Source organism: Ascaphus truei, chromosome 2 (assembly GCF_040206685.1).
Source record: "Ascaphus truei isolate aAscTru1 chromosome 2, aAscTru1.hap1, whole genome shotgun sequence".
Lineage (NCBI taxonomy): Eukaryota > Metazoa > Chordata > Amphibia > Anura > Ascaphidae > Ascaphus > Ascaphus truei.
This window is the reverse complement of record NC_134484.1, coordinates 202,475,111-202,492,023: the sequence shown is the minus strand read 5'-3', so window position 1 is coordinate 202,492,023 and position 16,913 is coordinate 202,475,111. Positions and strand designations below refer to the sequence as shown.

Below are 16,913 nucleotides of genomic sequence, written 5' to 3'. Positions count from 1 at the left end.
AATGTGTTTTGGTTTGTTTCTATCTCGGATTCGGGGGCCTAGATCTGAGCTTGCTCTCTGAATCAATCCAAACTGTGAGTGTTCCAGTTGGGGGAATAAAGGCCCCCAGGTTCACGGTTCAGATTTCAGGTGCCTGAAACATCCATCTCTACATTTTTGGAGTGATTACCTTTTCCTTCTTCTCGTCACTGGAGCTGAAGACCTATTTCAGCCCCCCGACCCCCCATAGACTGGGAGACCCTCGATTAAGAACGGCAGGAAATGGCAAAGGCTTCACCTTTAAGGGGTTAATGAACACTTACAATGTTTCAGTGAGTTTTTGTCCCTCTCTTCAATTGTATTATGCAAAAAAAATAGGATTAGAAAATTAGGTTTAGAGAAATATAATTTAAAGAATGAATATATACATTTAATATATTAGACAGTAAAACTCTTTTACAAAAAAAACCTGTATATAAGTTCACACCCTGTGTAATTGTTGGTTGAGACATTATGAAGAAAAAAAACAGTTATTGCTGCCAATGGGAGTGGTAAATATTACACAATACTTGCTCCCTTGTTTAAGTATATTGCTGACGACTTCATCTTTCCATAAGAGAAGGTAATATATAATTCTTTTTATTTCTGTTTTTGATTTTATGAACTGCAAAACTCTGTACAGTGTAATTGTTTACATGCTCAGTAATATTCAAATATCCAATGTAAGATCAAATGTACTGTAGTTTTTATTTATAGATTACAAAATATGGTCATTATGATTCATGGTTGAAAGCAGAGAGATTAACTAAACTCTCAAAAGGGCGATCGGAGCACAATCGCACGTTAACTAACATTCAATTCAATGGCAATTAAACTGATCAAGGTCCAAATGATACCCCTCAGTCTTTGTTCTTTATGTCTCTGAGGTGTATATAAACAATGGGATTATCAGTCACCTTGTAATTCACGTGTACATAGCCTCTAATTTTTTGTGTGTATACTACTTTACTGTAAGGAAAAGGGCTTCTGTATACACAGTAAGAAATTCCCTAAATATTTTTATTGTATTCCTCAAATTCAATTGTATTCTTATAATCATTTGCATGTAGGGACATAGATTGCACTTAGGTACTGTACACTGAAATAAGGGGTCCCAAAATATACAGTACGTATACAGTACAAATGACACATAACAGGAATGATATAAGAAGATTATTAGACCATCCAGTGCAGTAATCAAGATGAAGGCATCGTAAATTAACTCCAGGTAGATGTGTGTGTTAAAATAGAATATTGCTTTTTTTGCACTGTCAAATTCACAAAAAAGGTTTAAAAAAAGGTATATTATCAATAAGGGTCATTGTAAAGAGCTCCAAATTAGAGAGGGGCGAAGATGTCTGAATCTGATCCAAGGATTTTCCCGGGTTCCGCACACTAAAATCTGTATGCGGATTGGGTACTAAAAAAAATCAGAGTGGATACCTCAGAATCCATCATTGGATCAAATCTAGTTGGCTTTATAAGAATCCGAAGTTGGATTTGAAAACTTGAAACATTGTTTTTATGAGGAGGACTTCCAATTAGCAGTGACCGCTTGTTCTCTGTTTTTCCCCGCCCCCTCTCTCAACTCCCTTTCTCTCACACACACACTCTCAACCATTCTATCTTCCCCCACCCTCCATTCTGTCCCCATCCATCCATCCTATCTCTCCCCATCCCTTCATTATCGCTCTCCTCCATCTCTCCCTTCTGTCCCCATCCCTCCAGTCTCTCTCTCCTCCATATTTCTATTCTCTTCCCAATCCCTCGTTCTCCTCATCCCTCAATTCTCTCTCTCACTCCATTCTCTCGACCTCCATCACTCCCCTATCTCTCTTCCATCTCTCCATTCTCTCTCTCCTCCATCTCCCCATTCTCTCTCATCCATCCCTCCATTCTCTACCCCATCCTTCCACTCTCTCCCATATTCCTCCATTCACTCCCCTACCATCCATCCATTCTATCTCTCCCCTCAATCTATCTCTCCCCATCCCTCCATTTCCTCCCCATATGCCTCAATTCTCTCTCTATCCCATCCCTCCATTCAGTCCCCCATCCCTGCCTTCTCTTCCCTCATCCTGCCATTTTCTCCCCTCATCCTCCTCCCACCCCATCCCTCCATTCTCTCTTTCCATCCCTCCATTTTCTCACCCTATCCCCCCCCCCCCCATCCATCAATTATTTCCTCCTCCCATTCTCTCTCCTACATCCCTACATTACTCTCCTTTGTGGATCTGGGCCTAACTCCTGTCAAGACTTAGGCCTCGTCCCCACTGCTCGTGGCTGTGTGCGCAACAGCATATGTGGTGCAAACAAGGTACATCCTTCTATAGGCCTGCCTCAGTTACTGCCTACGTGCGCCTGCAGAAAGCGCAATGCGCGGCAACCTTTGCCAAAAGACAAGAAATGTGTCTTTTGGCATGGTGGCTGAGTGCTGGCTATGTCACGGCGGTGGTTCAGCCACTGAGGGCGAACCAGCCACGTGATGTCATGGCTGCGCCCCCTCCATGCCCCCGCCAAAAATCTTGACTTTGCTCCCCCTGCTCTTCTCTGGACGCTCGTCTCATCGCGACCCTAGGACCGCAGATCGCTGCTTAAACAGGTGCACATGTCGCCAGCCGCTAGTAGATTTCAGTAGATTTCCACTGAAACTAGAATATTAAAATGACGAACCCGTGTGTGTGTAACATTATTCAGCAGTGATTTACAGACCCTTTTGGCAGCAAAAGGGTTAAGTGACAGCTATGTAAATATGTGCAAATTATTTCTACCCATTGCAAGGCACAACTTGTTCTTTTCTACTTGCCTTAAGGAAGTTATCACAATTGTTATTACAGTTACACCCATTCATTTTGAGGCTGTTTGTTCCTGTACTATACTGTATGTTATATGGGGAGGAAAGCTTAAAGATAAGATAACAATGACGAGACAGCCAATAGCCAAGTCTCTTGCATAGTTTGTATTCTGCTGCTTGCGTTTCCAGTGCTCAAAACCTTGACGAGCCTGTTCTTTTCCTTTGCATACATCAAAATAATATTTTTAAATAAAATTATAAAAAATAACAACTAAAGACGGGGTATCACATCTTCATCCGGCATTAATGTCTGTTCATGTCAATAGCATTTAACTCCTGATCAGGTGCAATATTGTACACTGCATGTTAGTGAATTCTGGGCCTACAGATGTAACATGAGCAATCACTCTCGTTAACTCTCAATAATGTGTGGAATGATGCTCAAAATAACAGATTAACACACACTTGTGTTAAGGAGATAACACACAATACACTTCTTTTCAATAGTGCCAAGTTAAATGTTGCATTAAATAAGGTCGTAGCGTTCATGCAAAGCATCAAGTTAACAAATGTAATAACGTCTGCTATATCTGAATGTCTCAAAAGTCAAGCGTCTAACCAGAAAAAGTCAGGCAAGAGACAGAGTAATGTTTTTATTCTGACTTTTAAATCTAGAGCAAAGGGGTGGAAACCACTATCATAATCTCTCATCAGTCAAAGTGTGGCCATCTTTAAAAATAAAAAATAAATCATTTAAATGTAGCCCTTGTTCCCTCGTGACTAGGAGGGACTACTGGTACTGCCGTTACCTGTTGGCTAACAGAAGGCCTAAGCCTCCGCCACTGGTGAGGTGATCTGCCTGAGGTGATCGTGTGTTCGCCGTGGTGCAGCGCCTCCACCTGCGAGGGATCCTGGCATAGCAGGATAAGCCCCTCACAATGCCAATAGTAATACACACACCGATATATAATAGCAACCTTTACTGAACCCACATATAATATAACAACCAATACCACACAGTATAATTCACACATAACTCAGTACCACCAGTGAGTGTCCCCAAAGTACAATAGGTGCTAAGCACCAATACCCTGATGTACTTCTCCCAATGTCCGGGCCCACCCAAAAGTGTATGGAGTAGCGCTACCCCGTGAACTGTTGGTGCACTTTGTTGAGGTACCTGCGGGGTACTTCAGTACCCGGTGCAGACGACTAGCAACAGGGATCCACTGATCCAGCAACGTCGTCGTCCGTGACAGCATCTCCCTCTGCGTGGGGTGAATTCTGGTAGGAGGGTCTCACCTTTGAGAGTCTTTTTAACACGGGTGGTCTGGTCCCAGACCACAGTCCGCAATTCACCATGCAGCGTCTTCGCTGATGCCTATCCTCACTTCTAGCAGCTACTGGGGAAAGGTCCCTGACTATGGGCTTTCCCTGTAGCAACGACAAGCTATTTGTGAGTGAGGCCTATCTTGACCTAAGGGGTAATCTGGCCTAGTCTTGTTGCCACCCAGACCCTACCTTCCCCTTCTCTGTCCTGGCTCCAACTGCCAGCGTGAGCTAAGCGCGCTAAATGTATCCAACTTTACCTCAGAGGATCCGTGTTGCCCTATTGTCTGGGTGCCTACATGTGATCCTTGACCACAGTGCACTATGGGACTTGTAGTTCCCCTACGGATCATGTTCTAACATGACTGCCACTGCTTGTTATATCCTGCGCATGCGCACCTCCCTAACATGGCGACAGCACTACTCCAGCACGCGCACGGCCCTTTAACATGGCAGCGCCCTTACCGGCGTCCGCCCCGGAGCTCCCGGTGACCCGGTCGCCCCTCTACTGCCTCCGACCGCTCTCTCTGCTCCCGTCGGGTCCGCTTTTCCCTCCGACAGCACCTGCATGTAGCGGCAACCTCCCTGCACGCCGCAAGGTAAGGGACCAAGGGGGAACCTGGCTACATCCCCCCTGGTAAAAACCCCAACGACCCCGCTGGGGAACAACATAACACAGAGAAGTTTATATAATAAAAATGCATGGTAATATATACAACTTATCACAAACAGCACTCTAAACATTATTATACAAGCTTGCTCTTGCTGTTGAGACTCATAATGGGGTGCCTCTAACAAATTATATGCCACTCTATGGAGAGGGCGCCTCACTCGCTGCATCTGCGAGGCTATTCGTCATTATTTCCCACTGGGGAAAGTTGATCATAGCCCTGGGGCCTTGGCCCACCGCAAAGGGGTGAACCAGTTTCTACAAAGTCTCTGAGTAGTACAACGTTTGGGCTTAGTGGGTGAAGTGGACGGCTTGTTGAAGTCATTGGTGATGATATTTGAGGCGCGGGCCCATTACCTTGTGCTCCTTCGGGAGGTGCCCACCTGTCTCCATTGGAGTTTGTGGAGGTGCCCTCCAAAGGATCTTGTGTAGATTCGGTTGCTGAAACAGGAGTCTCGGCGGACTCTTCTGGCTCAGGGGCCGTTGATGTGGTCTATGTTTCACAGTCATTTTCCCACACTTGTGGGATGGGCAACAAGTTGTTCCTGTGCTAAACCTTTACCCGGCCATCCTGGTCTCGTATGTGGTAGACCGGGAGGCCAGGCATTTGAGATTCTACCTCGAAGATCCAATCGCGCCAGTGGTCGGCCAGCTTGTGTTTGCCAGGGATCCCCAAATTGCACAGGAGAATAGCGCCTCCAGGATGACGTTCCCGATATCGGACCTTATGGTCATAACTTCGCTTGTTGCAGGCATTTAGATGGGCTGAGGCCTTCTCTGGTCACTCATAGGCACGGTGCAGGCTACCCTGAAGTCACTACACATAGCGGTAGTGAGCCGAATTGGGTATCCCATCGGTAGATACCCGGAGTCAGATGTCCACAGGTATTCATGTCTCTCGCCCGAACATCATGAAGTACGGTGTGTACTCTGTAGATTCATGTCTGGTGCTGTTGTATGCATGCACCAGAGCTTCGACGTGCTTGCTCCATTCGACCTTTTGAGAGGTCTTTAGGGTGCCTAGCATGTCCAGCAAGGTTCGGTTGAACCTCTCTGGGAGAGCGCCTCCCTCTGGATGATACGGAGTGATTCTAGACTTCTGAATATTTAACAGCCTGAACAGCTACTTCATGAGCTTGCTCTCGATGTCCCTTCCCTGGTCGGAATGCATCCTGTTCGGGAAAAAATCCGTTCCAGTTGAATATACCTCCTGCCTGGTGTGTGATCTTAATGGGGGGAGAGGTTTTTCTACCGTAGGAGATCGCCTCCATACATCTGGAGCTTATGGCGCTGTGTACCATGTAGTAAATGTCGGGAAGATACCCCCAGAAGCCTCTCCTGACGTCCCCACAACCATCGGCAGAAACCTCAGCCTCTTGTGAACCAACAGGTAGCATGCACCATACACCTGGTAACAGGGGGATCTCCCATCGGATGGGGAAACACTGTTACACTATTATTAAAATGAACATTTAAACTGCACAATCGCCTGTAAGAGCTATGCACGAAGATGCAGCTCTCTCCGTGCATCTCTTCCAGGCTGCAGTTTAAACAAACAGTTTCAGTGCAATAAGACTTGGAAAAAAAAATCTTGCATTTTTTGACCGCACTTTAAATTTTTTAGTTTTTTCTTAGTGAATACCGTTTTGACACACATGTTTTATGTGCGGTAAAACAATGCAAAGTCGCTCGCCAATGCACTGAATTTATCGAGGTTTAGTGAATAGACCCCTAAGACTTTATAGCATTTTTACTACCACATATACAATGTTTATTAAGTTAAATATTTATTTAGTTACTGTTTGTCTAAAAATGTTAAATACTCACACGCAATTTATGTTTTCTATTTAAGATTGAGCAAGAGGTCAGCTCTAAGTCTTTGGCAGAGTGGACGAACTCCAAACATTTGAGGAAGACGAAAGTCAACATATACCTTCCACGCTTCAAGATTGAAGAGAGCTCTAATCTTGGTCCTCACTTGATAAATATGGGGATAATAGATGCTTTCAGCCAACGGAAAAGCTAATTTGTCTGGAATATCTGAAGTTGGTCTGTATGTGTCACAGGTGGTGCATAAAGCTGCGCTTATAGTGCCTGCGACGGCGACGTCGCCTCAAAACAAATGCATTGTCGCCGTTGTCGCCCCTTATAGTGCACGCGACGGCGACGGCAAAGCGACAGCGCTACCAACAATCTGGTACTCACTGTTATTTGATTTTTTCAGCGATGCCCAATCAGAGAGCTTCTCCGTCCCTCTGCCTTCCCCCTTTATGACGTCACTGGCTTTGCAGCCAGCGACATCGCCTAAACTTAAATGGCGATGACGACGGGTGACATCATCGGTCACATCGCCAGTAGTATAAGCGCAGCCTAAGGCTTTTGTGGAAGTTAATGAAGAGAGTACAGAGGCAGCTGCTGCGACTGGAGTTGTTATACTTACAGAATGCTTGTAAGGCCTCGTCGAGGATGGATAGAGGCGTGCTGGCGCTCCAGCGCTGCGCCCTGCTCGGCCATGCTTTTCCTGGCCGGATAGGTGCACGCATCTGGGGGCGCGGCCTCTACGTCACAGAGCCTCTTCACCCGCATTTGGCGAACCGCTCACGTGACGAGCTTGCGAGCAGCAAATTCAAATTTTCCCGCTCGGCAAGCAGCTGAGCACCGAGCAGGCGTGTGATGGATTGGAAAAAATGCCTATTTCTTCATCTGTAATACTTTGCTATGATTCCTTACTCAAAATGGCTACCACAGCTACCCCTCCCTTCAAGTAAGGAAGATGGCACCGAGGAATTCTACTCCAATGCTGATATGTTCAAAAACTACAAAAACAAGACCATAAATCATAACAACAAGACCATACAAGGACTGAGACCTAACAAAGAATCATTGCGCTGTCTAGCTCTTTTGCATACAAACCCCCTCCCCTACAGCCCCTGTATATGAACGCAGGCTGTGTAGGAATAAAGTCAGACATTATCATACTGAACGTGTGTCAGCGTGATTTTTTCTCAGTGCACGCATTACCTACGTAGGAAACTAATCAGGACGGGGACAGATACTCTACAGACGGTTGTTCTGATCCAAATCAGCTGGCGCTCTAACGTGGGGCCCTGGGTTGTGAACCAACAGACAGCCGTGCACAGAGGGACCGAGGTGGACCAAGTGCGGACGCGGCAGGAGACTGATCACCTCTGGAGTACGGTAAGATAACATTTATTATCTACCGATACGCACTGTCTCCGCTGTTGGTCTATTTCTGTGTCTCATACGGCTCTCCGAAGGTCACCTAAAGACAGGTAGATATCTTTCCCAGAGCCCGTTTTAAACTCAAACCTGTTACCTAGACTATCTGTCACTCGGTATATGTTTACATGTTGTATATGTTAGTCAGTGCCGCAAGTGGGAGCCCAGAGTGGAGTGGGATTTTTGTCGGCTGACTAGAGGTCGTGTCATTGTACGTTGTAAACTTGGTGGAAGGAGGGGTAAAGGGGGAGTAAGGTATAGTCGGTTCAGAGAGGAACACATGATCCCTGGAGTGACTGCGTGGTTGGCGCGTTGCAGAGGGAGGGGTGTTAAAGGCGCGTTACGGTTGGTAACTGCGCGGAATCCTGTCGATTGATCCCTGAACAACCTTTCCCTCTCTCGTAATCAAGTTGTATGTTATGTCCAAAATGTGTTTGTGTATTAGTGTTGAGAATTCATGAGGACGGGTGGGGATTGTTGAGAGTAGAAGAGATAGCCATAGGTGCTTGGGCGATAACCCCTAGACGTTAAACTGCCCGAACTCCTGTTTTTTCCGCGTTAAAGTACGCTTTGCAGTAAGAAAGAAAGAAAGTGAATAGGAAAGAAATAGGCAAGTGAATTTGCTGATAGATAATAAAGGCATATGATTGTGTTGTGAAAGTAAGTATTGAGGGTTATTTTTATGAAAAGTTTATATGCAGAAATTGGGATACAATTAGAAAGTGTTCTAAGTGAAAAAAGGCAGGACATTTTTGCAAGTAATTGCAGTGTAGCTTAAAAAAAAGGTGCAGTTTTAACATTTGAGCACAGGCAAGTAAGACAGGGAAAGGAGTCTTAGCCTGCCACCTAGTGGCGGAAAGAGAGAGAACAGAACGAAGAGGAATGGGAGCAGCTTTCCCGGTAACTGGTAAAGATTTATTTATTTTTGAAAGATTTGTTCGTATTGGCCACACGAATGGGTCTTTTAAAACCAGAAAATATTCTTTTTCCTTCTGTTCTAATGGCAACTAGAAAGAGGGGTCTTTTTCTGTGGGAGGGAGAAGTTCAGGGAGAGCAGTCTTGTGTTTTTTTTGAATCCCACAGGGAAACATACCGTACGTTAGTATGAGTCAAAATAATTCTGTTGAGGGACAGAAGGGTCCTGCTGCATTTATTTTATCATTGCCAGGACAGAAGTTAATATAATAACAAGTGAAAAATAAAGCCAGTAGGCTGTTTAAAGTATGTAGTATTACTGCAGCAAAAGGCAGGTTACAGCCAGAAGAGTGGCGAAAGATATTGAAAGAAAAGAGAGGAATTTTGAATGATAACAACCTGCTGAAGATAGCAGAAGCCTGGTTTAATGTTACCAAGGCTGTCCAGAGAAAAATGGACCGAGCAGGAGATAGAAAAGGGAGGGAAGATTGTTTTAATTGTGGTGTGACTGATTTATCTATACTCACTCCTTTGTTACCTTCGCTCCCAGCTCCAGCAGCACCACCACCTATACAACCCACTACCCCGCCCACGAATGACAAACCAATTTTGACTGTTTATGTAGCACAACTATATCCTGTGATGCAGGCGGATGGTTCCTATTACACCCCGACTGTGCCCCTAATGCCCCTGATGCCAGCCCTTTCACCCCAAACAACCACTGCCCCAGCGGTAGGGATTCAAGTCTACCCTGACACAACAATAGCACACAGACCCAGCAGCAGTGTCCACTATAGTACGCCTGGTAGTTTTGACTCAGATAGTGAGTCACAGGCCGTTGCACAGGAGGCAAACATGACCTGGAATACTAACCCCAGACACCCCCCAGTACCCGACCGCTGCCCAAGGTTATATGGGCAGACGCCCAAGCAGGTAGAAGGCGCCCCAATAATGTATGTCACCTCACCCCCTTCCTGGTAGACACAGGTGCAGCCAGGAGCGTAATTAGAGCTGCAGACATACCCGACCCTTCCTATTTGTCTGATATTGATGTTTCATGTGTGGGGGTAGATGGCACACCGTGCTCTAGCCCATTAACACGACCCCTACAGATAGGTCCCTACCCTGAACTATTTGCACGATTTGTAGTTTCCTCTACTTGCCCGCTTAATCTGTTTGGCGCTGATGTTTTATCCAGGTTACAGGCCTCCATAATATTCTCAGAGGACGGCACCATTGATGTAACCTCCCTGCTCTGGGAGTCAGATGTCTCTGCCCTTTGTTCCCTTCCGATACTTTTGGCATTAGCGGACAAACCCTCAGCTGCCAGTATACCGCCCGCTGTCATGGATAAGATCCCGTCCAAATTATGATCCACCGGCCCTGAGGATATCGGGCACCTAAGGGTACCGCCCATTGTTGTAAAGCTCAAATAAGGGGCCCGCTTCCCGTAAACTGCAATACCCCTCTTTTCCCTGTGAAGAAACGCACCGCGAAGGGTGAACCTGATAAGTATAGAATGGTTCAAGATCCTCAAGCAGTAAAAGATGCAACCATTGTACGATGTTTTAACAACAAATCTTTTCCAGATGACCCCAGAGGCTTCCAAGAATTTCACTGTTCTCAAACAGGTAATATCCTCGGCCCCTGCCTTGGGCCTCCCAGACTATGATTTACCCTTCAAGCTTTTCGTATCAGAACGAAATGGACATGCAACTGGAGTGTTAACGCAGCCACACGCTGGCCGATGTCGACCTATTGGTTATTACTCCAGCCGTCTCGATGCTGTGGCTCGTGGTGGACCGTCCTGTCTTCGTGCTGTCTTTGCTGCTCAAGCACTGCTGGATAAAACTTCGGATATCGTTCTAGGGCATGACCTCATTCTCCTAGCACCACATGACATTGCTGCTATTCTTAATCAGACACAGCCAAAACATCTGTTCACTGCCAGACACCTCAGGTTGCAATGCTCGCTTCTCATTCCAGACAATGTCACCCTTCTCCGTTCTCCGGTGCCAAGTGCTTAACCCCTCCACTCTTCTTCCACTTCCCGAGGGGGGAGATGTGCAGGGACACGAATAAGAATAAAGCACAGCTGGAGTCGACCTACCCCATGATTGCTTCGAACTCATGAAGCTAGAAACTGCTCATCTGCCCACGGTGAGTGAAAAGCCGATACAGAACCCAGATCTAATCCTGTTTGTGGATGGTTCTCGATATGCTGATCAACAAGGCACCTACCATACGGGTTATGCGGTCACCACAGACTCTGTGGTCCTACTGGCAAGCACACTACTGTCAATAGCATCTGCACAAGAAGCCGAACTACAAGCCCTCACTGCAGCGTGTAAACTGGCAGAAGGACAAACGGCGAATATCTACACTGACTCTAGATATGCCTTTGGTGTAGCACATGATTTTGGCGTCATTTGGCAAACCAGGGGATTTCTGACAGCAGCAGGAACACCAGTGAAACACAGCTCAGCCATACAAGCTCTTTTGGACGCCCTACTCCTTCCAAGCCATGTGGCCATCCTAAAGGTAAAAGCCCATGGGAAACTGAACACAGAAGAAGCCAGAGGAAACCATCTGGCGGATGCTGCGGCAAAACAAGCTGCCAGCGGGATACGAGAAGTGGAAGATCAAGTGGACACGACAAGGATGGTTCCGTTAATGCAGAACCTCCCAGTGAATCGAGAATATCTGAAGAAGTTGCAAGAATCTGCAACAAAGGAAGAAAAGGAAAGCTGGAAGAAAAGAGGTGCATCACCCCAAGAAGGAATTTATGAGTACAAAAAGAAACTCTGTCTGCCACGGGCACTGTATCCTGCTGTGGTACAATGGGCACATGGAGCAGCACATCTCTCGAAGACTCTTATGAATGCACTGATCGACAAATACTATGTGGCGCCTGGAATTACCCCAATGACTAGTAATTTCTGCAAATTATGTACAATTTGTGCAAAGTGTAACCCAGGATGTGTGGAAAAACCACCGCAGAAACACCTTGCAAGGCCCCGCTTTCACTGCTACGTTAGCTAAAGAAATTTGGTCCGCGTTAGGGACCACCCTTACTTTCCACATCCCATACCATCCCCAGAGTAGCGGAAAGGTAGAAAGAATGAATGGCACACTGAAAACTAGAATGTTGAAAATGGCCCAGGAAACAAATATGCCCTGGCCAGATAGTCTACCCATTGCTTTGTTCAGTGTTCGATACACCCCACGAGGGGAACATGCTCTATCCCCATTTAAGATACTGTTTGGTACTGCCCCCAAACTTGGTTGTTACTACCCACAGCAGTTACAGATGCAGTCTGATGTTTTGACCAAATATGTAACTGCCCTAGCGCAAGGACTAACATATATGCATGGTCGAGTGTTTTCTTCTATTCCAGATCCAGATCTAGATACCGGGACTCATAGACTCGTGCCCGGAGACTGGGTGCTCGTGAATAAATTTGTAAGGAAGCACTCCCTAGAGCCCAGATATGATGGTCCTTTCCAAGTTCTGTTGACCACAGCGACATCAGTCAAGCTAGCTGGCAAGAACACCTGGATACACGCCTCTCATTGCAAGAAGGTTCCAGCTCCCAACGAGGACACCTCAGAAGGAAAATGATGCTATATATCCTTTGCTTGTTGGGTCTAGGGGGGGCACAAAAGGTTGCTATCACCCAACATGAAGGGGTAGTCACGTTTTGGTATAATTCATCCAATACTCATGTAGCTACCTTCTCCTTTGATTATTGTAATATAGTCCGCTGCCCCTCAACACATTGGCAATATAATCGATATAGCAATTCCGGTTTCAGGTCTATTTATATATGCGTAACGGATTCCTACTGGGGAAAGGAATGTGATTACTGGGGAGCAGTAGGATGGAACACGGGAACAGATTGGGGATACCGACCACAAAATGGTCTAGCAAGGAAAGACAGGATGGCAAAAGATTCTTGCCCAAATAGGCATCGCAATAGTTATTATTTTTGTTTTGTTTGTGATTATTGTCTGCTGTGTTCTCCCATGTTTTAAAAAGTTCATGACCAAAGCTGTTGACAATAGCACTCCTACCTTTTTTCTGCAGTCAGATAATAATACTCGACTCTTGGAAGATGGTCCATTTACTCCGTTACAGTCCCTCCCAGTTAAGTACAATAGTATAAATCCATAGGGACAGCATCTGACTTCCTTATGTGCAAAGTCTGTGGCAAGGGGGGTCATGGACAAGCCATGACTCGTCTAACGTACAGCACAAAAGAGTTCCCAGGCACATCTGGACAGATGAGTTAGTACACATCTAGGGACAGACTCAGAAATAGACATTTCTAGGGGGGACTGTGATGGATTGGATAAAATGCCTATTTCCTCATCTGTAATACTTTGCTATGATTCCTTACTCAAAATGGCTACCACAGCTACCCCTCCCTTCAAGTAAGGAAGATGGCACCGAGGAATTCTACTCCAATGCTGATATGTTCAAAAACTACAAAAACAAGACCATAAATCATAACAACAAGACCATACAAGGACTGAGACCTAACAAAGAATCATTGAGCTGTCTAGCTCTTTTGCATACAAACCCCCTCCCCTACAGCCCCTGTATATGAACGCAGGCTGTGTAGGAATAAAGTCAGACATTATCATACTGAACGTGTGTCAGCGTGATTTTTTCTCAGTGCACGCATTACCTACGTAGGAAACTAATCAGGACGGGGACAGATACTCTACAGACGGTTGTTCTGATCCAAATCAGGCGCACCCGACCGCTCACGCAGGACACGTGCATTGTCACAACGTTTCTAGCGTGAGAGTGCTCGCCCGCTCAGCACCACCCTGGACGAGCCCCAAACCTTCAAGAATTTAAAGCAAATCGCCAATTCTTCTTCTTTATCCAACACAATGAAACCAACACCATTGTCTTCTATGGGATGTTCTACTCACCATTGAGACAATGTAAGTTGCTTGTACAGTATAAGGGCTTGGTCCCGCTGCGTCCGGTGGTGAGTGCGGCCGCGTGCACGTGCGCCACCAGCCCCTTACCTGCAATCCATTGGTCCCCGCTGCCTCCTCCCTCCGCTCCGAAAAAAGTTTCCTGCAGACTGCAGATCGCGGTGCAGTGAGTTGCACGCGCTGCCGGCAAGCAAGACAGCCGTGCAGACGCGTGCAACGGGGCCTTAGCCTAAGAAGTTAACATACAGCTTAGGCAGAGGTAAAGACGAATTCTACAGATATAAATGATCAATGTTATAAAGCTGACCTTATGCCTCAAGAGCAAATTAAATGGAATAAAATAATATAACCTTGCAGAGAGATGTTTTCACCAAATGTTAAACTGTTTTTATCTTGTCAGTACAAAGTATAATACAATTTTATATTCAGTTATACCTAGATTTACATGGCAGCTATATAAATTATGAGTTGGTTATTTATTCACAATCACAAACTACTTTATAGCACAATCCCCATAGATTTATGCTATGAGCTTTACGTAGTTACATTGTAAAAATGTAACTACGTGGAGCTCATAGTATATGTACTGTAGTGCCGACGAGTATTCTAAAACAAATCTGGGGCAATCACCAACAAGACCCAGGTACATGCTGGGTATATGCTGGGTACATGCTGCAACATTTCTGCAGACAGACTAATGGCCCATCGGATTAACAGCGGGGGTCCCTGGCAGTCCCATTCAAACTGAATGGGACTGCCAGGGACCCCTGCTGTGTTAATCTGATGGGACATTAGTCTCTGCAGAAATGTCACTGAAATGTTTGCAGCATGTACCCAGCATGTACTTGGATCTTGTTGGTGATAGTCCAGATTTTCTAAGGCAAATTTTAGTAGACTCGTCGGCGCACCTGTAGCCCCCTTTCCCCTAGTGTCTAGGGTGACTACTTGTGGTGCTTTACCTGATTGCTCACAGGAGGCCTGATCCTCCGCTGAAGGGAGCCAGGGGTGACCTTGTTCACTTACACACATAAGTGCGTCCACCTGGCAGGGATCCTCAGAGTGTGGGATAGCCCCTCAAAGACAGTTCAACAAGTATATACACCAGGTTATGATATAACTATTTACTGAACACTTCTTATGATAACTAATCACACAATATAACCGGTACAATATAGATATACATTTGGGTAATATCCCCACAGTATGTGGAGGTGCGGTGGCACCGGATCCCCCAGTTTCTGTCCCACAATGTCAATCCCCCACCACATGTGTAAGGCGTAGCGCTAGCCAGTGGATTGTGGTGCACTTGATGAATGTGATACCTGCCCCCGGTACTTCCGGCTGTAGAAGGGATCAGTCAGGTCCCACGTAGTCATCGTTCGTGACGTTGTCCTCCTCTGCGTGGGTGGACTCCCGCTGTAGTGTCACAGTACCGGGCAGCGTCTCTGCTGTGCAACTACAGGGGCAGTGTCCCTATCTGATGGGCCTGTCCATGTAGCACCCACAAACTTAGGGTGGAGTCGGGGCCTAGCTGGGGCCTGTAAGGGGATCTCTGGCCTAGTTCAAGGGCCACTGATACCCTGAACACACCGTCACCCTTCTACGTCCCAGCTCCGACTGTGCGTGCGGTTCCAGCACGTCAAATGTATCTATCTGGTGCAGGAAAAATGCTGCAGCTTGGCTGATCTGAGGCACCTGATATAGCAACCCTGCGGGCTGCTGAGGATTGTAGTCCCTCGCGGAGCCCTGTGAGTATTGGCCCCCTCTACTCTGTGTTGCAGAGTTACAAGAAACTACCATCCAGCCTTGTACCTTATTCTACATCAATCTTTTTACTATGAGATTTGGGGTATTCTTTATGCTTTTCATTGGGTGAAAGAGTTGCTGAGTCAATAAAATATATTACAGTATTAAACATTGGTTATCTTGTTTGCCTATGCACACAGATGATAAATCATTATGTAACAGTGTTTCCCCCACCCGGTGGGAGATTTGGCCATTACTAGTCGAGTGGTGCATGATACCTGCTGGTAACAGGAGGGCTGAGCTGTCTGCCGATGGTAGTGGGTACACAGGATCAGGTTTCTGGGGTACATTACCCACATGGTTCTCTAGCAGTTCAGCGCCTCCATCTCCTGCAGGCTCCAAGATGAATGGAGGCGATTTCCTATGGTAGAATCCCTCTCCTCCTAGTAAGATCACACACCAGGCAGGAGGTATATGCAAACAGGAACGGTCTTTATTGAATACACCACAACACAGCAATGGTCTCCCCCATCACAGCTTCTCAGAGTCAGCTATACACTGGATGATGATGCCTGGACAACCACTACAGGTCAGGGCCCCTGCAGCTGTCCTAGCTCTTCCCAACTCCCCTATCGGAGTCAGGGTATAGGTCTAAAATCGCTCTCCCCCAAGGGGGCTCCCTGTTCTCCCCCAAGAGGGCTCCCTGTGGGCAACCTGTATCTCTCAGTGGGGAGAGGCACTAGTGAATTTTGGGCGGTACTGTCCTTAAGTACAGCAAGGAGGAGGGCACCAGGTCTGTCCCACGATTGGACATGCTCATGCCTGATGTCACCACCTCCCACTGTCAATCAAGTACAGCACCAAGGAGTGAGGAAAACCCATATAAAACTGCTGGCAAGGCATACTCTTACCAGGGCTTACTGCCAGTACAAGGGCAGATTAGTAGCCACAGATGGCATGTGTCACGGGAGACCAGGTTTATTAACACTTTTTATACCGGGATCATTGATTGAGCAAAACAAGGAGGTAAAATAAATTGTAATTTATTTCACGAAAAGACATACACACAATGTAACACAATTCATACGGTTAACACACTTACTGGGAACAGAACTAACGAATAAATCCGTTTCTGGAACGAAATTCACCAAGATGACCTTTTTAGGGGCACTTTCCAATGACCGGTAGTTACTCACAAAAGTCCTGGAACTGTTTTCGGAACTACGTTCTCAGAAGCAGGACTTAGAA

General features: G+C 46.2%; 1 protein-coding gene across 1 annotated transcript in view; it reads left to right on the top strand.

Annotated features, from left to right (window-relative positions):
- Nucleotides 1-6,920, top strand: part of LOC142487112 (serpin B13-like) — a 170,498-nt gene extending 163,578 nt beyond the window's left edge. The window contains exon 8 of the mRNA XM_075585836.1: nt 6,664-6,920. Within this exon, the coding sequence (XP_075441951.1) occupies nt 6,664-6,837 (174 nt within the window). The 3' untranslated portion in view covers nt 6,838-6,920. The remainder of the gene's footprint in view (nt 1-6,663) is intronic.
- Nucleotides 6,921-16,913: the final 9,993 nt, after the last annotated feature.